Source organism: Bicyclus anynana, chromosome 8 (genome assembly GCF_947172395.1).
Source record: "Bicyclus anynana chromosome 8, ilBicAnyn1.1, whole genome shotgun sequence".
NCBI lineage: Eukaryota > Metazoa > Arthropoda > Insecta > Lepidoptera > Nymphalidae > Bicyclus > Bicyclus anynana.
The window spans coordinates 10,545,608-10,573,186 of NC_069090.1; the positions used below are offsets into that span (position 1 = coordinate 10,545,608).

At 34.1% G+C, this 27,579-nt stretch overlaps 4 protein-coding genes across 5 annotated transcripts in view; 2 read left to right on the top strand and 2 right to left on the bottom strand.

The window, feature by feature from the left end:
- LOC112050009 (serine/threonine-protein kinase Tao) overlaps positions 1-5,799 on the bottom strand; it is a 40,167-nt gene extending 34,368 nt beyond the window's left edge. The window contains exons 1-4 of the mRNA XM_024088120.2: positions 5,378-5,799; positions 4,950-5,033; positions 2,464-2,693; positions 1,247-1,364 (exon numbers count right to left, since the gene is read on the bottom strand). Coding sequence (XP_023943888.1) covers positions 1,247-1,364; positions 2,464-2,687 — 342 coding nt within the window. The 5' untranslated portion in view covers positions 2,688-2,693; positions 4,950-5,033; positions 5,378-5,799. The remainder of the gene's footprint in view (positions 1-1,246; positions 1,365-2,463; positions 2,694-4,949; positions 5,034-5,377) is intronic.
- A 1,902-nt stretch (positions 5,800-7,701) lies between these two features.
- Positions 7,702-11,795, top strand: LOC112055212 (chromobox protein homolog 1). 2 transcript variants are annotated; one of them, XM_024095233.2, is made up of 6 exons: positions 7,702-7,836; positions 8,195-8,284; positions 8,742-8,865; positions 9,798-9,944; positions 10,389-10,567; positions 11,165-11,795. In XM_024095233.2, the coding sequence occupies exons 2-5, from the start codon at positions 8,195-8,197 to the stop codon at positions 10,565-10,567; spliced, it is 540 nt and encodes a 179-aa protein (XP_023951001.1). In that variant the 5' UTR covers positions 7,702-7,836; the 3' UTR covers positions 11,165-11,795. The 2 variants fall into 2 exon arrangements, with proteins under 2 accessions (XP_023951001.1, XP_023951000.1); XM_024095232.2 differs by having other exon boundaries at positions 7,775-8,098.
- Positions 11,796-13,293: 1,498 nt separating this feature from the next.
- Positions 13,294-19,785, top strand: LOC112055210 (uncharacterized). Its single transcript, XM_024095230.2, has 2 exons — positions 13,294-13,496; positions 16,116-19,785. The coding sequence occupies exon 2, from the start codon at positions 16,122-16,124 to the stop codon at positions 19,614-19,616; it is 3,495 nt and encodes a 1,164-aa protein (XP_023950998.2). The 5' UTR covers positions 13,294-13,496; positions 16,116-16,121; the 3' UTR covers positions 19,617-19,785.
- A 5,259-nt stretch (positions 19,786-25,044) lies between these two features.
- Positions 25,045-27,579, bottom strand: LOC112055211 (uncharacterized; the record flags this gene model as incomplete). The annotated part of the gene is given in 1 exon segment (XM_052882799.1): positions 25,045-27,579. A coding segment is annotated over 1 exon segment (2,362 nt), but the record flags the coding sequence as incomplete, so codon positions are not given.

Genomic DNA, 27,579 nt, shown 5'->3' on the forward strand with positions numbered 1-27,579 from the left:
TCACGGCATAAGTTGCTATTCACGGCAGATGCCTGACTTTCAGCTCTGCATCATTTTACAGAGTGTAATTATTGGAATTTTAGTTTTATGGCAAAGTTTTATTTTTCATTACTTTCTTGTTTTTTGAAAAAAGACGACATGGGGAATTTGTTAAGCCGGATTTATATTAGTCTGACGTGTCGTGTCGTGACGCATTAGAACAGAATCGGTATTATACATTTTGTATGCGACACATCAGAAGCCATCACGACATGTCACAATACATTAATTGTGAACGTTGCCATACACATGACACCGATTCTGTTCTGACGCGTCACGACACGACACGTCAGACAAATACAGAGTGCAATAACTGTTCACAATCAATTTGGAAAAAGTTGCGTTCACAAGATTTGTAATTAAGCACTGTACGTTATTAAATGTAAATTGTAAAAAATAGGAAATTCCTTCTCTTTTCTTTGTCATGAAAATTTAAAATATAGGTTCATAATGTGTCCTCCGTGACCATGATCTTGATTAGCCCAGTGGATATGACCTCAGCCTCAGATTCGGACGGCGTAGGTTCAAATCCATATCCATCCATAAAGGTGACATATATAGATGTTTTTGTCTTTCGTCGTCATACATTTAACTATTATTACTTACAGTAATAATACCCCATAAGCAGTTATTATACTCCTATTACACCTATTTTTGCTTTACATGTTAGTTTATACCAAGGAACCAAAGAGAGCTTAGGCCCTCCACACTGCTCCAACCAATATTGGAGCCATGTGGTAGGTATCAGCTCCATATTCCCTCTCCTATAAGGAGGGAGGGTCTTATAGTTGGGCGTTAAAAAAAGCTGATGATGATGATACTATAGAAAACATTTATGTGTGAAAATAATGACATAATATTAAAAAGCTTTTCAAATATCAAACATGGGCTAAGTTAAATTTTCTATTGCAGTAATCTTATTCCCTAGACATTAAGATTTCAAATCATCAACATACAAATCTTTATGAAAACCAATTCATTAGGGCTTACAAGTGATAAACATTATCTTTAGCACGTTTGGATGGTGCAGTTGCAAAAACTAACTCATGACCAAGGGCCCTGTATGGGTTTGTAACTAGTCGGGCATATTTTGATGTTGTATCATGTGACTTTTAGCCTTATAATAAATTAATATACAAACAGAAACAATAGTTTGAATTCTAAAAATTACTTCATAATTTTGTCAAATTGATATAAAGTTTGTTACCTCAATAATATCAGAAGCAGAGCCTACGCAGTACTCCATAACAAGCCAAGCTGTATGCTCCCTTTTGTAACACCCCTTGTATTCTATGGTGTTAGGGTGATCCAACTGCTTGAGAAACCTGCATACAATTACACAAGGGTTATATGTTTGCATATAGTGTACAAAGTACCAACATATCTAGTCTACTTTCGCAAGTCTGTTTGGCTTTTAGATGTAATTTAAAGTCCGTTTATATCTACAGACACAGTGCGTCACAGACAAGTAGCGTAGCAGACACCCACAGACACCGTCTATTCACACTGCCCAGCAGGTAGCTAGAGATACTTAAAGTCCTTTTCATGAAAGAAGTCCCCCAGACGCGGCGCTAATGTCTTAATTGCGCTCAATGTTATTTGGTAATGGCGGTCTTATTGTCATTTGTGTAAGGCGCTGTCAATTTTATTTCAGTTTCATGAAAAGGACTCTACAGACATGAACCGCACAGACAAAATATTCTTTCCGCGAATACTGACCGGGCGAGGCCGCGTTACGATAGGTATAAATACGTTAATAAAAAAAAATAAACACTATAGAAGAATATTTTGTCTGCTACGGCACGTTTAATGTCTGTAGATATAAACGGACCTTTAAAGGTGTACGACAGTTGACAATATACTAGTCGACGCACTGCGGTTTTACCTGAGTAGTTCACGTTCCCATGAGAATACAGGGATAAAAAATAATCTATGACACTCACTAATAACATGGATTTAGGAAGAATTCTCAAAATTGGGGTTGGGAAATATTAACATGGGTTTGATAATGGTTTTATCATGTTCCTAGCAGACTCCCGCGACTTCATCCACCATTAGACCTCCTTAATCCGGCCCTATCGCAATTCGTCCGTTATTTATTTTTATCCGTAATTTCGTAATCTACTAACTATAACCTCCCTGCCAAATTTCATCTTTGTACATCAAGCGGTTTTAGAGATTTTGTGATGAATGATCTTTCGCATTTATATATTAAGACTAGCTGATGCCGCGCGGTTTCGCCCGCGTGGTTTCCATTTCCGTAGGAATACGAGGATAATATATAGCCTATAGCCTTCCTCAATAAGTGGGCTATCTAACACTGAAAGATTTTTTTAAATCAAACTAGTAGTTTCTGAGATTTAACCAAACAAACTCCTAAGCTTTACAGTTTAATACTCTTTATATTCATGTGAAGATACTCACTTTATCTCCTTTAAGATGTCCTGCCACTTCTCCTCACTCTGCTTGCCCAGATAGGACATCTTCTTGATCGCCACAATCTCTTTTGTGAGATTGCAGCGTGCATAGTATACCGCCCCAAATGATCCATGGCCAATTTCTCTGAGATCCTCAAAGATCTTCTCTGGATCATGTTTACTGAATAACTCAGCAATGTCGGGGTCCTTCAGGCTGCCTGGACGTGGCATTTTTCTCTGTAATCATTATTTTATATGGTCAGAATATTAGCCATGTCTTTTAAACATAACCATTTCCACTTAAACTAATATTAAATAACATGTGTAAGATTAGATTCGACAATTTCCAAAACAGAGTGATCCTAACCATCTAACTATGAATGTGTCAAGAAAGAGTCAAAGCGTTTTGTAATAATACCTAAGACCATGTGAACAACACTATAATAGAGATTTCTTGCTGCATACAAAGGGACAAAATTATGTTATACTTTGATCTCTACTACTTTGAATCTGTTTTCTCTCCTATTGTGAGTGTGAGAGAACACTGTTGTATTCAATCTATATAGAATTGCATACTTTAAGGTGAATTTTTGATTTCCAATAATTGCAAATTTATTCTTTTTAACCACCAAACCAAACAAACTTAGCTCCATTACTGTGATTTCTTGTAACAGTTTTAAATATCTATTCAATTGTTGAAATAAAATGTTATGTAAAAGTTTTTAGTTTTTAAAAATATGTAAATTACACTTTAGAAATCTTAATTGTCTTGTTTTGAAGTTTTTTATTTTAATAATAATATTGTTAATATAAAAAACTGGGAAGAAAAGTTTTGGGGTCATTTTGTTGAGCAAAAATATACATGAGAGATGTGTTCCTAGATCCTAATCAAAACTGAGTCTTAAAACCCTTCTGAGTCTTATTATATCCAAAAACTATGCACAAACCCACTGTAGCTTAAAATCTTTATCTATATCAAATCTGTCATTCTAGAATGATGATTGTACATATATTTTGACAGTTGTTTTTTAATTTTATTTTAAATAGATAAAAAATTTATGTTTATGGTAAATAAAAGAAAATATTTAACAACAGTTGAAGATTCTGATTCTATATTTTCCATGTCTCAAATCCAGATGATAAAAGATGTACAGGAAATAAAATATTAGAATAAATCTAGAGAATTCACCACTTGACCAATCTAAAAGTAGACCATAACATATTATTGTTAATCTAAACTCTATATTACATAATTCATTAACCCTAACAGGTGAACCACAACATATCTTGTAAGACAAAATAACAAATGAATGGCCAAACTGGAAACATTTCTCTTTTCTCCTATGGCAACATAACATTGGACAAAAATATGTCACTCTGTCTTTATGAGATGTGTCATGTCACATTAGGCCCACAGAAAGAACACAACTGGTCCTATTACCACCATCATCATCTAGTCTTTATGGCACACTGTATTTTTTCTAAGCTCTAATTCAAGTTGACCATCTGTACCCACTGTGAAGGTGTTATAAATATACTTGATTGAATATTTGATAATTTTTTTTAAACTAGTATTCTCAGTATGCTAAAAGTAAAACAATTTTGTGAGAAATAACAGTGTATTATATGTATATTACACAGCAGATGCCCAACAGTTTCACCCATACAGTTCCTATTTCTGTGGGAATATGGGGATAAATCACAGCCTACAACACTCATAAATAATATGACTTTGTATTGGTAAAAGAATTCAGTAGAACCAGAGGTTACCTCAGAAATTTCTTTACTCTTTATAATATTACTATAGATACCATCCATGGACAAGAGACCATCCATTTGTTAAAAGATAAAATGGTTGGATGACATTAAAGTGGGCAGACTTGACTATCCACAACTAAAATGTGTTATGGAAGACAATTTTTTTTGTACTATGTTATACTGTGCAATCAGTCAGTAAGACTATGACCAGATGGGTTTTATGTGAATATGTGATAGAGAGTATCATAGGAGACATTCATATTCTTGTTCAAGGTGGACTATCAAGCTCCCAAGATTCTTTTTTGGAATGGATATATGGAAGACAAATATCATTATTGCATACTGACTAACAAACTTTGTTCTGGTGGTTGCACCAAGTGATGATTATGATATATTCAATACACTTCATTATGAAACATAGATAATATTGTCTTTGTATTGACAAATAATAATATTGCAAAATCAACAAATTTGACAATGTAAACATATTTTATTTTTTATGGATTCTTAACAATATGACTAATTTAAACTTTGACAAATTAGTGTAACACCAGTGATATATGTTTGTTAATTTCAAGATTTACATGATCTACACAACATTAATTCAGGTTACAGACCTTCAGTTTTATCAAAATAATTAGAAATAATTGTACAGTTTTGCTCAGTTTTGCCTGTGTTTGACTGTACCATTAAAAGTGCAGGTCTGTAGCCTGTATATGTGAGCGTAAAACATACTGCTTGCGCCAGCTGTGAGCCGGCTGTGTCCGTCAGTTAATTAGAATGATCCCGCCGCCTCGGGCCATCCTCCGCTCTCGCTATCTGCAATAGTCGGAAACGACACCGATAACAGGTCACGCCAAATTTTAACTCGATATTTCCTATACTCAAAAGTAAATAAAACAGAATGAACTTGACTATCACAACTGTTAATTATTAATTAGCCCTAGGAATTAAAGTCATCTTTTGTAATTTAATTAAAAGGTTCTCTTGACAGACGTGAAACCAACCTCGGCGCATCCACGATCTCGACCTGACATAGATGCGGCTTCGATTGGAATCCATACCACTACATACGATTTTTACTTCCATTAGTATAAATACAGTGCATTAAAACCCTGTGAGAAGGTAAGAAAAGAAAATATTGCAAAATACTTGGCACTTACAAAATTTCGCCTCAAAATGGCGTTGGGATAAGTATGCGATGATAGCTTTTTGTTTTAAGAGGCACACACTTTATGGTTTTCCATCACGGTCGTCACTCACTTGTTAAACATATTCACATAGATTTAATGTTATCCGTTTGGCGTAACCGTACAAAGAAATTTAATTGAAAACTATTTACAACTTTCCCTGTACGGGAAAAATAATCTCTCTGAATGAATACCCAATATTTTACTCTTTGCTCTGAATGATTTCAGTCGGAGGCGCCCTCTTTTTTGATCGTTCATTTCCATTTGACATATTCATTTTTTTTTTTATGTGTCAACCACAGAGTATCTTTGACTCACAATCGTAGATAAGCAATTAAATAGACAAGTGATTGTATTTTTTGAAGTGATAATTTGAAAGGAATGGTGCCGCTTCGATATGAAGCAGTTTAGTTTTATTACAGTTTAGGTTTATTTAATTCACTAACGAAATGGGCTATTTAGGTGTTCGAGCCTCCGATTGACCCACTTACAGTCCATTCCAAATCCGAATTCCAGAAACGTAAACAAGAAACCCCTTAAACGAACTTTAACTTTGAAACCGCAATTTTCAGTGTTGCATATAATAATCACTCATAAAGGTCTTATTTATTAAAGTAAAACATTTGAAGTTTATATTACACACAAAAGTAACTCAAAATTAGTAATAAAAAGTAATATTTTATCGAAACACTAAAACATGCCGTAAATTAAGACACAGACGAAAAACTAACTGAACACTTTTGACAAGTTTCACATATAAAATTGACAGATATATTAGGGCTTGAAGTTAATAATGAACCATAGAGTGAATAATAGGAACCATCAAAATCGATTATAAAATCGAATGTTTTTAATGTGTAAATCGAATGTCTTTTATCTATAAAATGAAATAAAACAAAATAAAATAGCCTTTCATTTTATACTACCAATACACAGATTAATCAATAATATTCAGATGGAGCGTACGGAACACGACGTTGTCGTAGCCGCAACAAATACGAAATTCAAAAACGAATTCATTACCACACGAACCGTCGCATCAGTAATTTTCAATATTATTTAAGAAAAATGGCGTCTTATGTTATTAAATATTTTAAAAACTTATGAAATATCATACTGTAGTGAAACTGTATTTATTACCATTTATTACCATTAAAAACATGAAACGATATTCAAAAATTTCATTTCTATCTCAGTCTTGCCCTTACAAAAAGTTATATTTTTAAAATCTGTGTTAATATACATCCATCAAGTTGGATGCAAATCTTTATGTACCACGTCCCTAGACCATTCTTTTTAATGGTCTAAGACCACATCCCATTTGTTGGTTGATCAGATGTAATTACAACGCTATGAATAATTCAACTCAATTCGTATTCAAAGATCTATAATTTACATACTGTTTACAACGTCGCAAGGTTAATTTATAACATCATTTAAACGTTTAGTATTTGGTTGATTATTCATTCAATCGTCCATTCACTAGTAGTCAATCAATGTTTCACTTCACTATGGCTACAGTGACAAACAGTGACAGTTGATTTCAACTGTCAAATTCAATCGTTTGCGTTAGACAATTAGCGTTTCGCCCTCAAATTCACCAACAAAAAAGTCTGTCGTTTTTTGAGGGGGACGAGATAAACTCACACATTGAAAACATTTAACACCATTAAGTATATTCTGTGTCCATACACTACAGACAACAGAAATTGACTCGCAATACACACACACGTAATTTTTACACAGACACTATCTTTTTAGCCGTTTGTGACAGACACATCGCTAAGACTATCCACAGAATATATATAAAGAATGTTCGATTACTTGATCGATTTTTTGCTATTCCGTCAAAAGAATCGATTCTTTTTAAAAATCGCTTTTATTACAAATTTGATAAAATTATGGTAGAAATACTTACAAATGTAACGTTACTCCATCTTTTACTAAACTACAAGTTTTTGGCCGTTTTTTATGGCATTCAACTACACAAACCGGCATTTTTAGGGAGCTCTTTACACGACGAAAACGATTACAACAATGAAACATCGATTCTATAGCAAAAGTTTTAATAAACGCGTTAGATCATTGATTCTTGATCTTTGACAGAGGGGTAACGGTTTACGAGGCAGGTCCTTTCTTTTTAATGGTCTAAGATTAATAATAAATATCGACTTTTTTGTATAATGATATCGATAGTTCGATATATCGATATTTTATTAACCTTAGACTATGTATCTAGAAAATACAATTTAATTTACTCTTTCTTTTGCTTTATTGCTCTTTGGTCTTTGCTCATGCTCTTTGTCTTTGGCCGCGTTACGCCGGTTTTTTTTTTGCACTTTTTCATATTTTTCTGTGACTTGACTTTGCTGTGCTTTTGCTGTTTCGCGCATAATCAAGTACAAAAGAACATAACATTCTGTATTTATAAGGTACCAAAGGATTTATCATTTAAATTCTTCTTTAAAAAAATATTACCTTAAAGTAATGTCTCGACTTTGATATTTGGATTTCACTCTGTTTTTCACAAGTTTTCAACTCCAAGTCAACTCCTGTCCCGGTGTTTGCAAAATGGCGGTTGAATGGTACTTCATGTAAAAGGCGTCATGGTTATGTTTTTATAACACAGCGGTGTTATTATTACCAGTATTGAGTGAATTTTGTTAGTATTTGAACATTGAATATAAAATAATGGTTTGTATTTTCTACGTCAGCCTAAAAATAATCAATCATAACAACTTTTGACTGTAGATTCCATTTTGTAAGTTTTTAATTGTATTTATTAACTAGATGGCTGAAAAGAAGGACGGTGCTGGGCCAGAGGGAGAAGAGGAGTTTTCTGTTGAGAAAGTCTTAGATCGGCGCATACGAAATGGAAAGGTAAGTTCAATAAGTAATATCGATGACGACGACCTCGGAGTGGCAGTTACTGGACACGTTCCTTTATCCTCACAAGTTCCTAGGTTCAATCTCAAAGAATATGCTTTTTAAATTGGCTTAGGTTATCAATAAAACCTTTCCGTAAAACAATTTAAAATAGAATACTTAAATAAATTAGTTACAATGAAGGCATTCCATAGATGTAAAAAGAGATTAATGTCTATCCTGAGGAGTCCCATAAGAACCTAGATAGGGAAATAAGTCAAAACTTAAATTATTTGTATGTATGGCGGCAGGTTGAAAATTTTATGCACACCAATAAATGTAGGAGTATGTGATAAGTACATGGTAACCTTGCCAATTTAACTTATTACTAATTACTAATGTTAGACATTTTCAATTATCATTAAGTATTATTTAGCTGCTGATGTCTAATAAAATAATAAAATGTTTACAGGTTGAATATTACCTTAAATGGAAAGGTTACAATGATGAGGACAACACATGGGAGCCGGAAGAGAACCTTGACTGTCCTGATTTAATCCAGACATTTGAAGATGCCAGAAAGAAGAAGGAAGCTGGTAAACAAATATAAATGTATTTTTAACTTATGTATTGTTGCTGCTGGTTACAGAAGGTGCTCATCTGTTGTGTTTCAAAGTCCCTGTGCTGGAGATTTCTGCAGGATTTATTTCAGATAGCCAGGAACTTTTCTTTACCTTTCTACTGTAAAACAGCCAGGCATAAGTCTGCATACATACATAGTTGATGTTCTTTGCAACTCATACAAAGCATTTTTGGAATGCACTTCCAGCTTCTGTTTTCCCTACTACCTACAACATGGGTATCTTCAAGTTGAATTGGCATCTTCTAGGCAAGTGCATTCATGTTAAGCAGGATGACAGTCAAATGCTCATTGATATAATAAAAAAAAAGATATGTCTAGCAATGGCTGTCTATCAGCTATCTATCCCTATTGGCTGTCTATCGGCGGGTGCCGGGCCCATCGTGTGGCAGAGATAAAACCCCGAGCAGATCCTCGATGGATCTGCTCGGGATGGATGAAGATGGACTTGTAATCGAGATGTAGAGTTAAGGATGTCTTTGACAGTTAACTAACACTCCCTTCTCTGCTCGTGTTGTTCTCCCTGAGAGAGAGCAGCTTTGTATACCCTTTCTAATATAGAACTTGCTGACGTTCTAGTGAGGCCAGAGTTTTTAAGCAAGTTATTGAGAGATTTTGCTGATAATCCTCTTGCATCTACCTTCTATGGCATAAAAAACAAACCACATAGCCATTTTTAGTTAGTTCATAATACTTATTCACTTTCTTACTGTGGTCCTAAGTCACAGTAAGCTCTATAAGTACTATAATGTTAAAAGATTGAAAGAAATATACACCTCTTTCTAAATTTTTGTTTATTTATTACTGCCGGGTATTGTATTTAAATCAAAAGTATGCTTTAGCTGTACACACTACTTTAATTAAATTAATGTAGTCTTATTTTTTTAGAGGGTAAGGCAAATAAAGTTGACAAGGATCCAAAGAAGAGGAAATCATCAGCAGCTACACCAGATTTAAAAGGTGCTAAGAAAAGTAAAAGTGATGAAAAAAAAACCTCTGGCTTTGACAGGGGGCTTGAGCCAGAGAAGATTATTGGTAAGTTATAAACAACAATAATAATATTTAGTTTATATTTATGCAGCCATAGCAAAAGACAAATATATATTATTCATATATATATATATATATATTTATATATTGCATATATTCAGGTTATCTAATATTAGTAAATACTACATGAGCTTTAGGTGAAGAAAAACACACTTTTTTGTCATCTTGTTTATTGTTTTATGCTTATTTGAAATCAAGGCATTCAAGGATTACATGCCTTTTCGCCTAATTTAATGTAACAATTAAGTACCAAAATAAAGAAAGAACCACAGACCTCTGAGAGTATAAACATATATATTACTAGGACTAGCCCTGTGATTTCCCATGTAGTCACTTAATGTATTTAGTAGTAGAATCATATAGATTGAATGTATTTATACCAGGACCTTTTTTTATCTTTTTATAATGATTTCTCACATTGTGTGATAGGAGCGACAGATAGCAGTGGAGAACTGATGTTCCTAATGAAATGGCAAGGGACTGACGAGGCTGACCTTGTACCTGCTAAGCAGGCGAACGTACGATGTCCCCAAGTAGTTATCCAGTTCTACGAAGAAAGGTTGACATGGCACACACCAGCTGCCGATGAAGGTGGCAATGAAGATTAGGTTAGTCAAGAAAGTTATTGTTTTTCTATCTGTTTTCCCGGTCAAGCTTCACTTTGACTTATGTGCACTTCTTCCCTATCCCTACTCCTACCCTACTCCCACCCTACTCCTACCCTACCCCACCCTACTCCTATCCTACCCCCACCCTACCCCTACTCTACCATTGAATTCACTTTTTACAAAAAATGTGATAAATGAAGCTCAATTGCTCAACCGATTTTGTACAAACTTCACATAAACCATCTATTAATTAATAGTCTGAACAAAACCAAAACATTGGTGGGCCTATTCTTGAGTTATAAAATTACAACAAAAAGTGGCATTTATTTTTATATACATAAATATAGTAATAAGTACTTGATGAAAAGCTATTGCCTTTATCAGAGCAACACCACTTAAGAGAAACTAAAAAAGCTTCACCAATGCAGAAAAATGTTAAATTAATCTGTCTGTAAGTGAAGATAATAAACATAAAAAGCAGAAAATAATAAACTAAAAACCACTTTTTCATATTCCTCTTCCTTTCACTATGACTACTGGCATACTGCTAACTCTTTAATTATGAAACATATTTTACAATATTCCTTTTATCCCCAGGTACATTCTTTGAGGGAATTATAAGATACTTTTTTCATTAAGAATATTTTTTTAGTTTGGACGTTTTAATTTGTTAGATTCATTTTTTGTTTATAATTATGGTTTAATTTTAATAATGATGTTAGAATTATGTCGTCATTTGAAAACAAGTACTGCCCAAATATTTTTCCAATATTTTATTTTTGATCTATTTGACTCAAGACATTATTTTGAAATTATTTGTATCTTGAAAGTGGGCACTTAATGCTTCATCAGAATGTTAGGGTTCAGAATTGAAATACTTATCTTGTTGCTGTATTATATGTAACATGTTCTGCCATAATTTCTGGTGACGCGATAAATAAGAATTTTCCAAATAAGTATGTGTTTATATATTAAGGTAGTCAGAGTATATGTTAAGGTAGACATAATATTAATCTTTGTTTAGTAAAACATAAAATTTTAAAAAAATAACCAAATTCAGATGAGCCATGTATTGACTTCAAGAACTAATCTCAATAATTATTTTCCTTTGTGGATACATAGGCTTTGTTGAATTTGTTTTTAAATGTTTAATTAAATTTTACCTGCAACTCATTGTCTTACTCTTAAATATAGATTTCGGATGACAGGTATTAAAATATTTGTCTAATATTGTAGTTTTCTTTCTTTACTGTAAGGCCCTCATCATCTTAACATTGTCAGTCTCAAACTGGCTCTTCATCACATCTCTTGATTCATGAACAATCAGTGTTTCCTCTACCTATGAGTTTGTCGATAGTATTATTTTTTTTTTACTAGAAAATTAAATATAAAATTTTTAAGGGTTGCCTTATAGCAATATCTGGCCGTCTGGCGATTTAAATTGTACTGACGAAAATATTAAAACCGGCCAAGTGTGGCGGCCACCAGCGTCAACCGTGTGCGGCGAGTCCATATAAAATGTATAAAAACTACAGGAAATATGCCGGTAGCGGCGATTTGTGGACGTGACCGGTGGCCCGTGTGTGGGAGCCTTAATAGCCTGCGCTAAACCGCGGACGGACAGACCACAGACGAACATAACAATACTATGAGGATTTCTTGTGGACTATGGAACCTTAAAAACGATACACTATATTGTTGGACGATCGAGGGTTGAGGGTATGGACCTAGGAAATCTGTTACCTACCCTACTTACTGACCAGAAAATCATGGTGGAAACCTACTGAAATAAAATGAAGAAAAACGCAGTGAAAGAATTTAAAAAATCACTTTAGCGGCATAGGCGTAAAAAGTACAACTTTCCATTTAAAAATTAGTAGTATTTGGTTTATTGATGATTCTGCATACAAATCTGGGATTTTCCTAAAACTGATACCGCTTTCAAACTGATCAGTAGGTAGGAATTATCATTTATCGCTTGTACCGACTCTTAAATTTATGGTTTACGGACTGAACAAAGGTTCTATCGCTTGTTTTATTAAGTATATTTGGATATACTTAAAACAACATAATTTTTACCATAACATCACACTAATAGCCAAAAAGACACAAGAAAGTTATTATCAAGCATTATAAAAATGTATCACTCCGAAACTACTGGATGAATTCAAATGAAATTTGGCACGATTTGAGAAGATACTACGAAAACGGCCCTAGGATACTTCATCCTGAAAATAAGAATAGAAAGCATTTGATCAGTCCGTATACTCGCTCGATATTAAAGGGGGTGTGTATAAAAAAATGAACCAATAAACATTGCACCATCCAGAATCATCTGTAATTGCTGCAAAACCGAGAACAGAATGCGGTCGTCGTATTATGCTTATTCAACTCACTCAGAGCGCCTGGTGGATGGTGAATGGAATTAACCGAAGATGATGTACCTAAAAAACTTCAGAATTAAAGAATGGATTGCAAATGATAATGATAAAAGAATTACAGAGAAATCTAAACATATTTTGTATCTCCCTATCTATTTATGTAAAAAGGTTAGTTTTTACAATGCTCAACAGGTGGAGCTGATTATAATATAGTAAAATATGCTTAGGCTCTTTGTTATAGATAATACAATACAGATTCATTATCATTCGCATTCGCAATCGGCCAGTCGCAGTTCAATTTACCTTCGCCTTCGACAGTTTCCCTTTAATTTACGTAAACGTAAACATAGTGGTTACTTAAATACTCTTTGATTTACTCTTTGTCTTTGGCCAGTTCGCGGCGCGGGGCGCCACTCGGCCTCGGCCAGCAGTGAGTGACGGCATTGCGTTCTTACTTTGTTTGCATTTGTTTGTAATTTGTGATAGTTGCTGCTTGCTACTTTGCTACTCTAAGCACCACGCCGCAGGGTGTGATACAAATTGCAAAGGTGAGCTTTTATTAAACAACCAAGAGTAATTTACTTTTGTCGTAGATACCTGCTAGTTATTTTTAATTAAACCTAGGATTAGAAACTGATAATACTATTATTATTTTGAGTTATCGTTATTCGATAGTATGAGTCATACTGTATGACGAGTATGAACTGTTATGTTATTCGCTTTTTTAGGCAATGTTTAATCTTTTAAATGGACGCCTAGTCGGTTACCTACCGATAGTGGTGTAATCAACTTTACCTTATTATTTTAAGTATCCACCTACCTACTTAATTTTTAGTGTGATTAACATGTGTTTCAAAATATTGTGTAATAGACAGTAGGGTAGTAGGCCGAGTAAGTACCTAGAACATTTAAAAAACATTGCGAAGTAACTAATACATGTTGGTATTATGTTTATAATAATTATTTAATTCTCTCATTTATTTATTTACCTTTTTTTAAAATTTTTAACAATGTTAATATAAAAATATAATACAAAACACTATTAAAAAATTATAAAAAAAAACCTCCCGGTGCGGGATATTTGAGTGCCCAGCAACCGATGCCTCACAAATTCACAATACGCGCCGTCTCAAGAATCACTACCTTCTGTAACCGACTCTTGATCCAACAGATAGGTATGTGAAAGCTTCTTAAGATGTTGGTCGAAGGTTTTCGCTGACCATTGACTGAAACAACTATCGGAACTATAACAGTTGACTCAACATTCCACATGGTGGTAATCACGTGAGCAAGATCCAAGTATTTTAATACTTTTCCTTTTTTGGCTTTAACCAGATTATCGTCATGTGGAACAGTAATATCAACAATTATTGCACGACGCACTGACCGATCGATTAGCACTATATCAGGTCTATTGGCAACAATATACCTGTCATAACCGTTCGGTCCCAGTAGAGCAATGGACTGCTATTTTCAAGAACTGACGCTGGGTCGTACCTATAGTAAGGCATCTCAGAATCAATAAGGCCGTACCTAGACCATTAAGGTAGGTACTTACTAAACCCTACCTGCTTATCTTTCAACTTGCTATCAGTGTCGATAAAGTACCTATGAAGATACGTACTTATAATTTATAAGTACCTAGGTATGCACTTACTGCTTCGTAGGTCTAGTAGTCACTTTGTCCGGCAACATATGAAGGCCACGGGTCTCATTTTGACGACTTCTCTGGCGCAGTTAAATGTGCTGTGGTTCTCGACAGAGAGGCCTGGGTTCGAATCCAGCTTGGATCAGTTTGGGATTTTACAATTTCTAAATTGGCTCAGATCTGGTCTGGTGGTAGGTATAGCTCGTGGCTAGTAAGGGAAGATAACGATTTCACCTCGTTTTTCGGAAATCGAGTTTTCATCGGATCTCGGTGCTTTGAGCCCCAAGGAAGCTACCCTGACTATTTTTAGGGTTCCGAACGTACGTAGTACAAAAACGGAACCCTTATACTTAACTCACGCACATTTTAATGTCTGTCTGTTTTGGAATTAAAAAAAAATTGCTTCTAAGTTATTTAAATAACTAGACGACAATTAACCATGCCCTTTTTTTTCCGAAACTACTGTATGTAAAATATTGAAAAAAAAAATACAGAAATTAACTTTAAGATTTCCGGAAAACTTTGAAACTCTGAAATTTTTCAATATGAAGGTCACTTTTGGGAGGCAAGATGGAAAATTAAAAACTTTTTTTGTAATTCTGATATACATAGTTTCCAAGTTATTCAAGAAATAGACCATTCCCCCTCTTTTCTCCGATACCAAACCTAAAAATTTGGAAAAAAATACTAGCCTTTGTACTTGAAAACCTCAGAAACAAAATTTTTGAATGAAATTATAAATTGAATGTTGGGTAAGGTAAGGTAACGGTAATAAACGGTAAGGTAAAGGTAATAATTTTGTTAACTAGGTAGGCAGTACATAGGCGTAAAAATTGTACTAAATGAGAACTTACTGTTCCAATATAGTTTCGTAATGGGTCGTGGGTAGGTAGTACATTTTTGCATTTTCCATGAAGTGCACGTCACTTAGGTGTAGGGGTAGGGGTTAGCGGTAGGGGTGCAGGGAGGAAGTAGGGTAGGGTAATGGTAGGGTAGATGTAGGGTGGGAGTTGATGGGTAATGGTAGGGTAGGTGTAGGGTGGGAGTAGGTTAGGGTAAGGGTAGCGTAGGTGTAGGGTGGGGAGTAGGGTAGGGTAGGGGTAGCAATATATTTTGAAAATTGTTGTGTTACGTGCTATAGCTGCGTGCTATGGATGTCTGCTATGGGCCGTCGCGAGTGGGTAGCTATGTGCAGAGCAGAGTACATCGCATACTCGTGAGCTGTGCATCTTTCTCGCGCAACTCTTTGCGGCGGCGCATTCACAGCGCATCTTCCTCGCACAGTTACTTAGCTTAGTGTTGGTGGAAACGGTCACATACTTTCGTAGCGTAGATTTCACATCTTCGAAGTATAGCTGCATAGCACATCTCTGGTGGAAAAGCACCATAAGAAGTGTACTTTAGCATTGGATCGAATATTTACTTATTATATGGGGTACATATACTGTAGGTTATTAACAAAATCTTAAGTGAAACATATTAGGACAATTTGTTAACTTATGCATGTTTTATGTTTCAGATAACAATGACTTCTGTTGTAGTAGACGGATATACGTTGGGAGAAAAGCATAAAAGTTACAATAAATTAGTAAATGAAGCAGTCAAAAATAATCCAACGCAACAGATAACTGCATTAAATTACGATGATCCTGATTTGGACAACTTATATAGAATTGATGTGGCCTGTAATATTAAAAATGTTGCATATATTCTTGAAGCTCTCAAATCGGAGGATATGTTGTACGTCTCTCGAGTCATTAAACAATCTAAATGGTTAATCACCGACCATCAGTATTCATCTATTATTAATCCAGATTACCTGCACAACAATCTATCTCCGCAGATGACCACTAAAGCTTTTAATAAACTTATTCTCCACATTAGGCTCAATTTAGAAGACGAAAATCGTGTTGAAGAATTTTTCAATTATTACAAAGAAAAAGATTTACAAAAATCACTTAAGTGGCTACCGCGTTGTTCTAACACTTTTATTGAAAATATCATTCGAAAGCATGCTCACGATATTAAACCACAAATAATGAATCGTTTATATAAAAAATCTATAACATTTCTGGAAATATTCTTAAGGAGTTTCGACAACGATTGCTATCATTACAAAGGTGATTTTATAAAACCTGCTATGTTTCTTGTAAAACAGAATGTTGAAAAGTTTTTGGATATTGTAGAAGAAAGTGATGAAGGCTATATGCCAGGATTCGGACCGAACAGTACAAAAACAGCAATGGAGAATTATTCCGAGAGGATAATGAAAAACCTTGAAAGATATGTTCACATACTTCATATCCCCACTTTTGCAAAATTTATTAGAAATGAAGATGCCAAAGATTTTATTTTAACTTACATCAAAAATCTTAACATGCGTTACTGGTTTAATCATCAAAATATAAAATACTTTCTGAACCGAATGCCAAAGGAGGAAGTATTTGATTTTATTAAAAAATATTTTATAGAAAAATCATATGATAAAGATGATCTTAACGGCGAGACGTGGTATAATATTGTAGAGCAATGTAGCCCATACACAAGAAATGCGTCATCTTCAAAAAGTATTTACAGCTGGTATAGTTATGCTCCATTCAACAGAGCTTTTGATGATTTAATAAGGTTAATTCGGAATGAATCAAATCCTGCTGAAAGATTTTTGATTTTCAGTGTTATGCTAACATGTGCAAGTAGTGATATGCAAAATGTCCTTATGATATTAAAGTATTATCGTGAACATCATATTAATGAACCTTTTAAATTTAAAATGCAGTTTGTAAATCTTTTGATTTCGAAGACCGATACACATAAGTATAGTAATGAAGCTTGGGGATACTTAAATGAACTTTTTAATAGTATGGAATTATACATGACATTTGACCATAATTTACAATCTTGTGTAAGATGTATTATTGTGTATAATGTAATTAATGGAAAGAATATCCCCGAAGTTTTAGAGAATAAATTTGTATTTGAAAATTTGGATAATAAAGTTAAGTTCACTGTGGAAGAAAGAGAAAAGATATTCAATTACTTATACAAGTATTTGACTCGAAAAATTATGAACGATTTAAAAACTGAAAAAGATTTTGAAGAATCGGTGAACAATATCATAGAGATTTTGAACCTTCTTAAAAGCTGGAATAAAGATCTCAAAGATTATCCATACATCCTTCAAAAAATTAAGGAACTCATTGTTATAAAGAAAGAAAACTCTTGGAATCAAGACCTTTCAGGCATATACAATGTAAAAAAATCTTGGAGGAAACTATTACTGTCAGAATCTATTCTTCTCAATCCCGCTGAAGATAGCTGCATTAATGCTCTTAAATACTGTCCGCAGTTGTTAGACATATATAGAGAAGAAATTAATACCTTATTTATCAATGACAACATGTTTTTGGAAAGATTCCTATTAAAAATTCGAATTTACTGGTACCAACCACTAGCCAAATCTATTAAAACAACTTTATTAAAAAGTCTAAACCAAAAAAGCAGTCACGTTGCATTGATAAAAGGAATCTGTACATTACTTTCACGAAAAGAAATTTTTGACTTTATACAAAAATACGTGCCGACAGAATTTAAAATTGACTGGAGCCAACCTGATAATTTAGAGCTCTGTATTCGGAAATGCATAGCCAAAAGCATGCACATAGCAAGACCCCAACCTGCACTAACTTTGGCTTTAATGTACGCTAAAGGAGATTACTTACAATATGTACTGCCATCTTTAAATGCAATACTTTATAACTCAAGTGCTGCTTATATTTGTGTACATATACCAACGCTTCTTAACACACCTGTATCTCTGCAACAACATGGCATTCGTGCAGCTTTTTCTAAACTAAAACATGAGGAACTTAAGTATACATTTTCTAATATATGGAAATCTAACCAAAACAGCACGATTCGAACTGTTATCTTTTGTCAGACATTTAATAAACTATGTAAAGAAACCGACGAATCTGTTATTTTGGAAACATGGGACTTATTGAGTACATTTATCGAAAATTTGACTACTGACGAAAATAAAAAAATATATTTGACTTTAACCAAATCTAATAAAGTGCCACTGTCCGTAAGAGGAGCATTTTGGATGAAAAGCTACGATTTTTTGAAAAAATTACCAGCTACAGCAAATTGTAACAGCCTTGTTGATGATTTAAAATCCCAAATGGATGAAGTAATGGAGACTTTAGATGCTGATTTTATGGCAAAATTTTGTTTCGAAAACTTCGATCACCAGTTTACTACACAAGACTACGCATATACTTATCAGGTATCTCTGTATTTGCTGTCGACAAAAACTGAAACGGCACAAAATGAGCGCTACGAAAAAATTTTTATACCAATACTGGAAAAGGCTATTGCAATGTGGGACAAGCAACACGAAAATGTTTACTACGCAAGATTTAATTTAAATGCCATACTTGCTTGTATGTCTAGAGAATTTGAATCAGTCGTCTTGAAAAAAAATATGATGATTCCCATCGCTATGTATACTGCGGTACTAAATAAACTTCGAAGTAGTTTACCAGCTGTAGAAAGTTACACCATTTTAACGAATGTAAAGTTGTCATTGGGTTACATGCAAATTTTACATGACATAAGTACAAACGCAGAATCTGATTTTACAGAAAAGAAGGGAAAAAATCAGGATGATATATGGACAGATCTGCATGCCAATGCCGCCCCGATTTTCGGAAGATTGTGTTTGAATTACTTAAAGGAAGACGTGAAGAATCACTTTCCGTCCATCTACTTTATCTTTGCAGAAATTTTGGACAATATATTCAGTCGGTATAGTAAGTCTGATCTCCTATTGATAATGTTAAAAGAATTTCTTGAGAGCAAGGATTTTATTGAAGGATATTTCCTAGTGATGAAATTAATGCCGACCTATTTATACAAGGACAGTGAAAAGGTTTTAAGGCATGATCTTCTTGATATAATAAGCCACCATCCTTCGGAAGAAGTCGCAATGCAATATTGGCTCATGCGGTGTCTGATCTAGATCTGGGAACTAAAAAAACATACATACAGCCGAACGTAGAACCTCCTCCTTTTTGGAAGTCGATTAATAAAATAAGATTGTAGGTACTTGACAGCGCAAAACTTTGATGGGTTATTTGTTGGAGATGTATTTATTGTTTATAATATTATATTGTTTTAATATAGAAATATTAACGAGTTTCATTGATTATAGCCTCAATACCATTTCCGATTATTTTTAACTAGCGGACGCCCGCGACTTCGTCTGCGTGAAACCCTACTACTACGCCTATCCCTACTCTACCCTACCCCTACCTTACTCCTACCCTACCCCTACCCTACCCCTACCCTACCCCTATCCTTCTACCCCTATGGTAGGGACCATGCGACGGCGACGGAAGCTTAAAAAATGGAGTAACTTCTCTCGTTTTCTTAACATTTCCCTTCACTGCTCTGCTCCTATTGATTGTAGCGTGATGAAAAGTATACTATAACCTGCCCAGAAGTATGAAAAATAATTGTGCCAAGTTTTGTTAAAATCCGTCAAGTAGTTTTTGTTTCTATAACGAACATACCACGCGACGCAAGCTTAAAAAATTGAGTAACTTCTCCCGTTTTCCCAACATTTCCCTTCACTGCTCTGCTCCTATTAATCGTAGCGTGATGAAAAGTATACTATAACCTGCCCAGGAGTATAAAGAATAATTGTACCAAGTTTCGTTAAAATCCGTCGAGTAGTTTTTGTTTCTATAAAGAACATACAGACAGACAGACAGACAGACAAAAATTTTACTGATTGCATTTTTGGCATCAGTATCGACCACTAATCACCCCCTGATAGTTATTTTGGAAATATATTTCATGTACAGAATTGACCTCTCTACAGATTTATTATAAGTATAGAAGATAATCGCGCTGCAGGCATTTGGCTAACATTTATTACTTACCGAATAAGTAAGGTAGGTATAGGTATATGTATAAATTACTTTAATATTTACTCCTTATTTCTATTCCATAAATGTTTAAAGATAAATATGATTTCAAAATAAGTAAAAGAATTTTATTTGAAAAATACTTGTTCCAACAAAAAATTTTTGACATTTTTACCTTTTAGAAATTTTAGAAAAGTTGGTAAATGAATGTTTCTACAGTAACTTTCAAATTTGTCAAAAACTCTTTTAGCGGCAAGCTTCATAACTATATTTGTACCAGATTTATTTAATGTCGGATATTCGTAACTTTGTAGTTTTTCCAGGAATTCTAAATACTTGTTGATATTATCTGAATTCAATATAAACGCAGTTGCTTCAAATATTTTGCTTTTGGGAATAGGAGTGTAAGCATCAACAAAACCTTCAAGCACCATTATGTTTTTTTCACAGAGTCGTTTAATTAATGAGATTTTTAAATGATCCATATGCTTTGCGTAATTTCGCAAGATGAATTATGACGAGCACTGTGGCAACCAATAAAGTGCCCTTTCAGGATCTTTTTCGTATCAGTCATAAAATTGTTTAACTCTAATTGAATCTTTTAGATTTAGCTGTATGTATTTAGTAAATTTGTTAACACTCTTGGTATTCATTTGTGGAAAGAGAGTAGTGTGTAGATAATCAGGATTAATAATATGTCTATATTCATCACCAGTTATTAACCACTGACAGTGTTTGATTGCCCTCGATACATACAATAGGTCGTCACATATGAGAACTTTCACAATGTAGTCAACATTTCTTACTTTATTGGCTACATCTATTTTAAGCAAATTTTTTCTTAAAGAATTCATCATTTTTATAAGATTCAGTTGCAATAGCTTCTTTTACTAGTAGATTAAGATGCTTGTGTTTTTCACCGAGATTGCGTCCATCTAGTTCCACAGGAACCGGCATTGTGATCTGTAAAAAAAAATCTTATTAGTTTGGTATTATTCAGTTGCATTAATAATTAATTGCGCACTTTAAGCCTATAACTCAATGTCGCAGGAGCACGAGTGAACTCCGAGATCGCATAATTCACCTGGCTATTAGATATTGTACTTACCCTCCTACTACTCCATGCACAAAAAATGCAATAAGTGTTCGAATTTTAACAGAAGTATCGAAGTTTGTTCCCCTGAAGTATGTTTGTCGATGAATCTATACCTACTAATATTATAAAGCTGAAGAGTGTTTTGGTTAAATACGCTAATCTTGGCTGGAATTAAAAAAAAATGAGTGAGATACTCCATTTATCGAGAAAGCCATACAGACTATAAATAACATCATGCTACGACATAATCCAAAATTGGGAAAAACTTCCTTTGAGAATTGCCTTGGCTTTACTTTGCTAATAGGTACAATATGTTTTCTGTGCTAATACCCAAAAAACCTGAATGTATCTACCTACCCAATTGCGTTGCTAGTCTCTCGTTTTTTTACAGAATATGTTTCGGAGAGTGTGCACAGGAGCTATTTGAGCTTGTACCACCGTCACCTTTTTACCATCGTAATGCAAGACACCGGGTAGGTTTCCATTCCTACGTCATTGACATTCCTAGAACTTGTACGAAGCGATTTGCTTCTTCGTTTCTTATACGCATGGCTAGGGTATGGAACTCTCTCCCGAAGTCAGTATTTCCTAATTCTTACAACTTGGGCATCTTTAAGATGAGAGTGAATAGGCATCTTCTGGGCAAGCGCGTATCACCTTAATCCACATCTACACTTACCATGAGGTGAGATCGAGGTCAAGCGCGAGCTTATTCCTTATATTAAAAATAAAAAAAATACATATACGACGGAATTGCTTCGACAGTTATAAAAGAAGTCGCAATCGAAGTCACAGGCGTCCATCTAGTTCGTCGTCATCTGCTATATGTGACTAGTAGACGCCACACGGTTTCACCCGCGTAATTCCCATGCTCGTAATAATATGGGGATAAATATAGGTGTAGCTTCCCAGCAGTGATAATTTTTTTGAAATCAGTTCATTAGCTTCGGAGCTAATTTAATGCAAACAAACAAACAATCAAATCTTTCCTCTTTAAAATATTGCTATTGACAAGAGCCGACGCCGCGTCTCAATGCTCCCGTTTCCGTGAGAATTGAGGGATAAAATATAGCCTATGACACTTACAAATAACGTGACTTTTTAGTAGTAAAATAATTTTTGAAATCGGTCTATTACATCCTGAGTTTACCTCCTACAACACCACAAACTCTCGTGCCTCTTTATAATATTAGTATAAAAATATGGATTTATTACTTCACCTGAAATAAATAGTGCCGCACAATTTTACTATAAAGTTATTGCTATCTTATCTATACCTTTCTTCTTTCTTTTCTAACCCGCGTGGCCTTTTGCATTCCCGTAGGAATACGAGGATAAAATATAGCCTGTGACATACCTATAGCATATGAGGTGGTCTCTGTTGGTAAGTAAAATTATTTTCAAAATCGGTTCAGTAGATCCAAAGATATTATAATAAGTCTAAGTAACTAAAGTATACAAGTAGGTTTAGATAAAGCCAAACCTTTGATGCGTGTGATACAGATCTAACAGGTTTGTTAGGCACCTAAAAATTATGTCATTAACCTAAAAAATTGTTCGAAGTGTGAATTATTAATACTTATCATTAATAATATTTAAAATGTAACAAAAATATACCTTATCTACCTACACGAAACCTAATAGCCATAAAGTACGAGTAACTTAAATATCTAGCCTAGGACATCACACATGCAGCAGCAAGGAACCTATTTTTAACATTATACTATGAGATCACGATCCAATAATGAACTAATTTGGGCGGAGCCGTTACGGTTACTAGGGTAAAGTATCTAGTAGTTAGCCTTTCAGCGTTTTAGTGAGTTATTCAATTTAATTTATTTGTATTTTAAATACTAAACACTATGAATCGAAACAATGTTTGTTTTTCTAAAAGGTTATATAGTAAAGTTATCAAAGAAATAAACAAAATAGTATAATTATGTTCACATTATAAATAAAATCAACGAAAAACAAAATATGGCACTTTTCCCCAGTATTTTGATTTATTTAGGATTTGTTCAAATGTTGTTCTAAAGGTGTAAAGTAAATTCTACACTATTTGTAGGTAATGAATGTCTGTAAAGGCTGACTATTGGTGCAGGCAGGGCCGGACCGTCCATACGGCGAACGGAGCGGTCGCTCCAGGCGCCAAATCCTAGGGGGCGCCGAAATGGTAAAGACAAGATCGAAAAGAAATTTATTTCTTTTCGATTGTCTATATTTAAAGTGAAGAAATTGTCTATATTTAAATGAACGCGACGTGCGTGAATTTACTTATAATAGATGCGTCTTTCTTTACCTATGGTGCAGGGAGTGCGTTGATTTTAGCCCGGGTATGTACAGGTAATGGTATAGGGCGCTAGGGTGATGATTGCACCCGGTCGCTACGTGAGCTAGAGAGTCTTTACCTATAGTGCAAGGGGTGCGTTACACCCGGATGTCGCGATCTCAGGGGCGCCCAAGCGCCACTCGCCGCGCGGGTTCTATAGGTACTAGGGGGCGCTAGGGTGATGATTGCACCCGGGCGCTACGTGAGCTAGAGTCTTTACCTGTAGTGCATGGGGTACGTTACACCCGGGTGCCGCGATCTCAGGGGCGCCCAAGCGCCACTCTCCGCGCGGTTTCTTAGGCACTAGGGGGCGTTAGGGTGATGATCGCACCCGGGCGATACGTGATCGAGAGACGGTATTGTGCCTGATTTTCAATTGGTCTGAGTATGGTCAAAATCTTCGCGTTCCATAAGTTCGTAGCCTAAGTAAACCAGGAAACTACAAAGCTATAATTTTTTAGTTAATTTATTTTTCAACTTTATTTAGAGCTCAATACACTTATTATGTTGTCCTAGAAACATTTCTATACCAGCTATTTTTTTTCTTTAAACTCTTCGAAAATGCATAGACCACTTTCATAAAAATTTTGAACTCGATAAGTGTTTTTTCTAGCTTCGGAAATAGATAAAAGTCTGATGGAGACGAGACTAGATCATATGAATATGGTGGTAAGGTAAGAATTCTCAACTATACTGATGAATTTCTGCTATGCTTATAACAAACGTGTGAATTCCCAAATTATCCTGATAAAACAAAACTTTTCTTCTCAATGACCATGGCCATTTTTCTTTAATTTGTCCTCTGAAACATCCCCACAGATTTCACTATTAAGCAGAGTTTATATTTACCCCTTTTTTTAGTAATCCACCGTAATTACATCCCGCGAATCTCAAAAAACTGAGGCCATTACTTTTCCAACACGCAAAACCGCTGCTGCCTTTTTGGAACATTGGATCCTGGTCGTGTCCACTGTCCACTAAAGAACTCATAGGTAATAATATTATAATGAAATTGTAATTTGATTACCTGCCTAGGTACTATTACCATTTTGTGCAATAAGTATTTGCATTGTTCGTAAATAAAACAGTTGCATAGCATATAAAAACATTTTTAATATATAATATATAATATGCATAAATTAGGTACTTAATAATACAAATGCAGAAATAAAAACATGTTAGTAGATAAATTGAATTTTAACATTAATAATCTGATCACACAGAATTTTAGACAACATTACTTCATGTTAATGTTGGTTAAATAGATTAAGCTGATATTTCTGAAAATACATAATGACAATGCATTTTGACTTCTAATGACGGGTGTTGAAGTAACATTTGGCGTAATTTTTCAATTTGTTCGTTAGGTTCATCTTCCGAAAAATTTTTTGGATAAAGTTGCAATGCGGTTAGATAACCTAATACAAATTCATGATTCTGAATTAAATATTCGTATATTTTCAATCTTGAGGTATTTGTGTTATTTTGTATGAATAAGTTTAAAACAGATTCCAAAGCATTCGCGAAGAGTATATAAATACGAGGAAAGTATTTTATGCTATGGTCATTCAAAATTTGATAACAATCTTCCCCAAACAGGGGAGCTGCTGCAAGGCATATTGCGTTCCAGTCGTCGCCTTGTTGTCCATCTAAGCGCTTAGTAAATGCCAATATCAGTGTCCATTTCGTTAATACTGAATAGTTTTCTTTTTCCGAAAATATCTTCTCTAAATCATCTTTTATAGTTGTAAACATTTTTATAGGGAGAATATTCTTTTTATCAAAAAAGAATACTTGCAAATCTTCGCACAATATGTCAATTAAGATTTCAAGGTTTTTTATACAATTGTCTCTGAGTTCATTTTCTTTAGTAATACAGTGCTTGACAATAGGAATAAATATTTCTTCGTACTTCTTCATTTGGGTACTTTCATCTTTCGCAGATAGTAGATATGAACTTATGACAAGTAGATTTGCTCTTATTATATAAGTACATCCTCTTTCGTTGATAAAATCACCATTTATAAATTCTAGTACCATATTTATCACAAAACTTGACGGTAAAGATTCTATTATTTCGCGAGCATAGGGAAATAATGTATATTTCAGGCCAGAATTATATTTTTCAAATTCAGTTTTAGACAGTGGCAAACTTTTCAGAAAGTTGAAGCTCTTTACAAAGTAATTGGCTTTGATGGCTAAAGGCGCATCACTTACATTTAATAATGTATCATAAACATTTTTATTTTCATTAAAAGTTAAATTGTCTATAAACATTTCTAGTAAATTCCATAGTGTTTCTATTCCTGTGGGATCTTTCTCTTTGCATAACATTTCATGAACTGCCTTAAACAAAACACTCCTAATGGTAGTGTTCTTAGAAGTTGACCAGACTTTTGAATAGAGAGCAGGAATCTCATGAGTTTTCATTTTTGTAAATGAAAAACGTATAGCGTGTTTTTGTAGAGAAACTTGTGAATTTAGAAGATCCTGAATATATTTTGGACTGAGTACTCTATTTAAGTTATGATAAATAGATAGTAACGATGGCAATGAGCATTTAAGATAATCTCCCTTCGCATAAAGTAGAATAATTTCAGGCGGTGGTTGAGGTCTCGCAATGTGCATATTTTTTGCAAAACATCTTTGTAAATTTAGATTTAGTTCATTTATATTGCCGTAATCTATTTTAGGGTTCTCAGGAGCGTATTTATTTAAAATTGCTAAAAGTTCCGCTCTTGGAAGTAAAATACACACTCCACGAGATGAAGCTTTTTGATTGTCCAAATTATTAAGTTTATCAACAAAAAGATTGGTCCAATCTTTTGTGAGTGATTGTGGCCAATAGATTTTAATTTTTCTTAAGAATTGTATCATATTTGTTTCTTTATCTTTTAAGCATAATTCTTCAGCCTCGGATTTAAAACGTGCAAACATTGTTGGGTCATGCTTAATAGCATTAATGAAAACAGGCTGACTGGGGCTCAAATCAAAGGACTCTTCAAAAAGAGATTTCTTCCAAGATTTGTTTTTGTTGTAAAGAAAAGATAAATCCGTCTTCCATGAATTTTGTTTCTTAACACTTATACATTCTTTGATTGTACTCATAATTAGTGGGTATTCCTGTAGATCTTTTTTCCAGTCACTCAACAAATTTAATATTAAATCAAGTATTTTGATACGATCACTAAATTGTTGTTCAGTTTTAACGTCATTGCATTCGAGTAATTTTATTTTTATATGATTGTACAAATAATTAAAAATTAAAATTTCCTGTTGTTTATCCAATTTGTTTTTGTAAGTGATTAATGTGTTAAATTTAAATTTCTTTTCAATTGTCTCTGTTATGCTCTGAGAATTAAGTACTTTGTATATAATTACAGATTCTATAAATATGGGGACATCATTGGATATTAAATCTTCCATCATAATTTCTTCTAGTAAGTTCCATTGGTCTTGATCGAATTTGTGGAAATTAGTGTTATCAATTATATCTTTTATAAATTGATACTTGACCTCAAATTGAGCATTAATATGTTTGTCTCTAAAAAATTGTAACAAAAGTTTTAAATTCTGGTCACTATGTTTAGCTGTCGTAATAAGTGTAGTAAACATTATTTTTTTGTCT

Coding starts and splice junctions, on each gene's coding strand:
- LOC112055210 (XM_024095230.2), top strand. CDS start 16,122: ATGACTTCTGTTGTAGTAGACGGATATACGTTGGGAGAAAAGCATAAA.
- LOC112055212 (XM_024095232.2), top strand. Junction 8,866..9,797: donor CAGAAAGAAGAAGGAAGCTG/GTAAACAAATAT, acceptor TTATTTTTTTAG/AGGGTAAGGCAAATAAAGTT. Junction 9,945..10,388: donor TGAGCCAGAGAAGATTATTG/GTAAGTTATAAA, acceptor ATTGTGTGATAG/GAGCGACAGATAGCAGTGGA.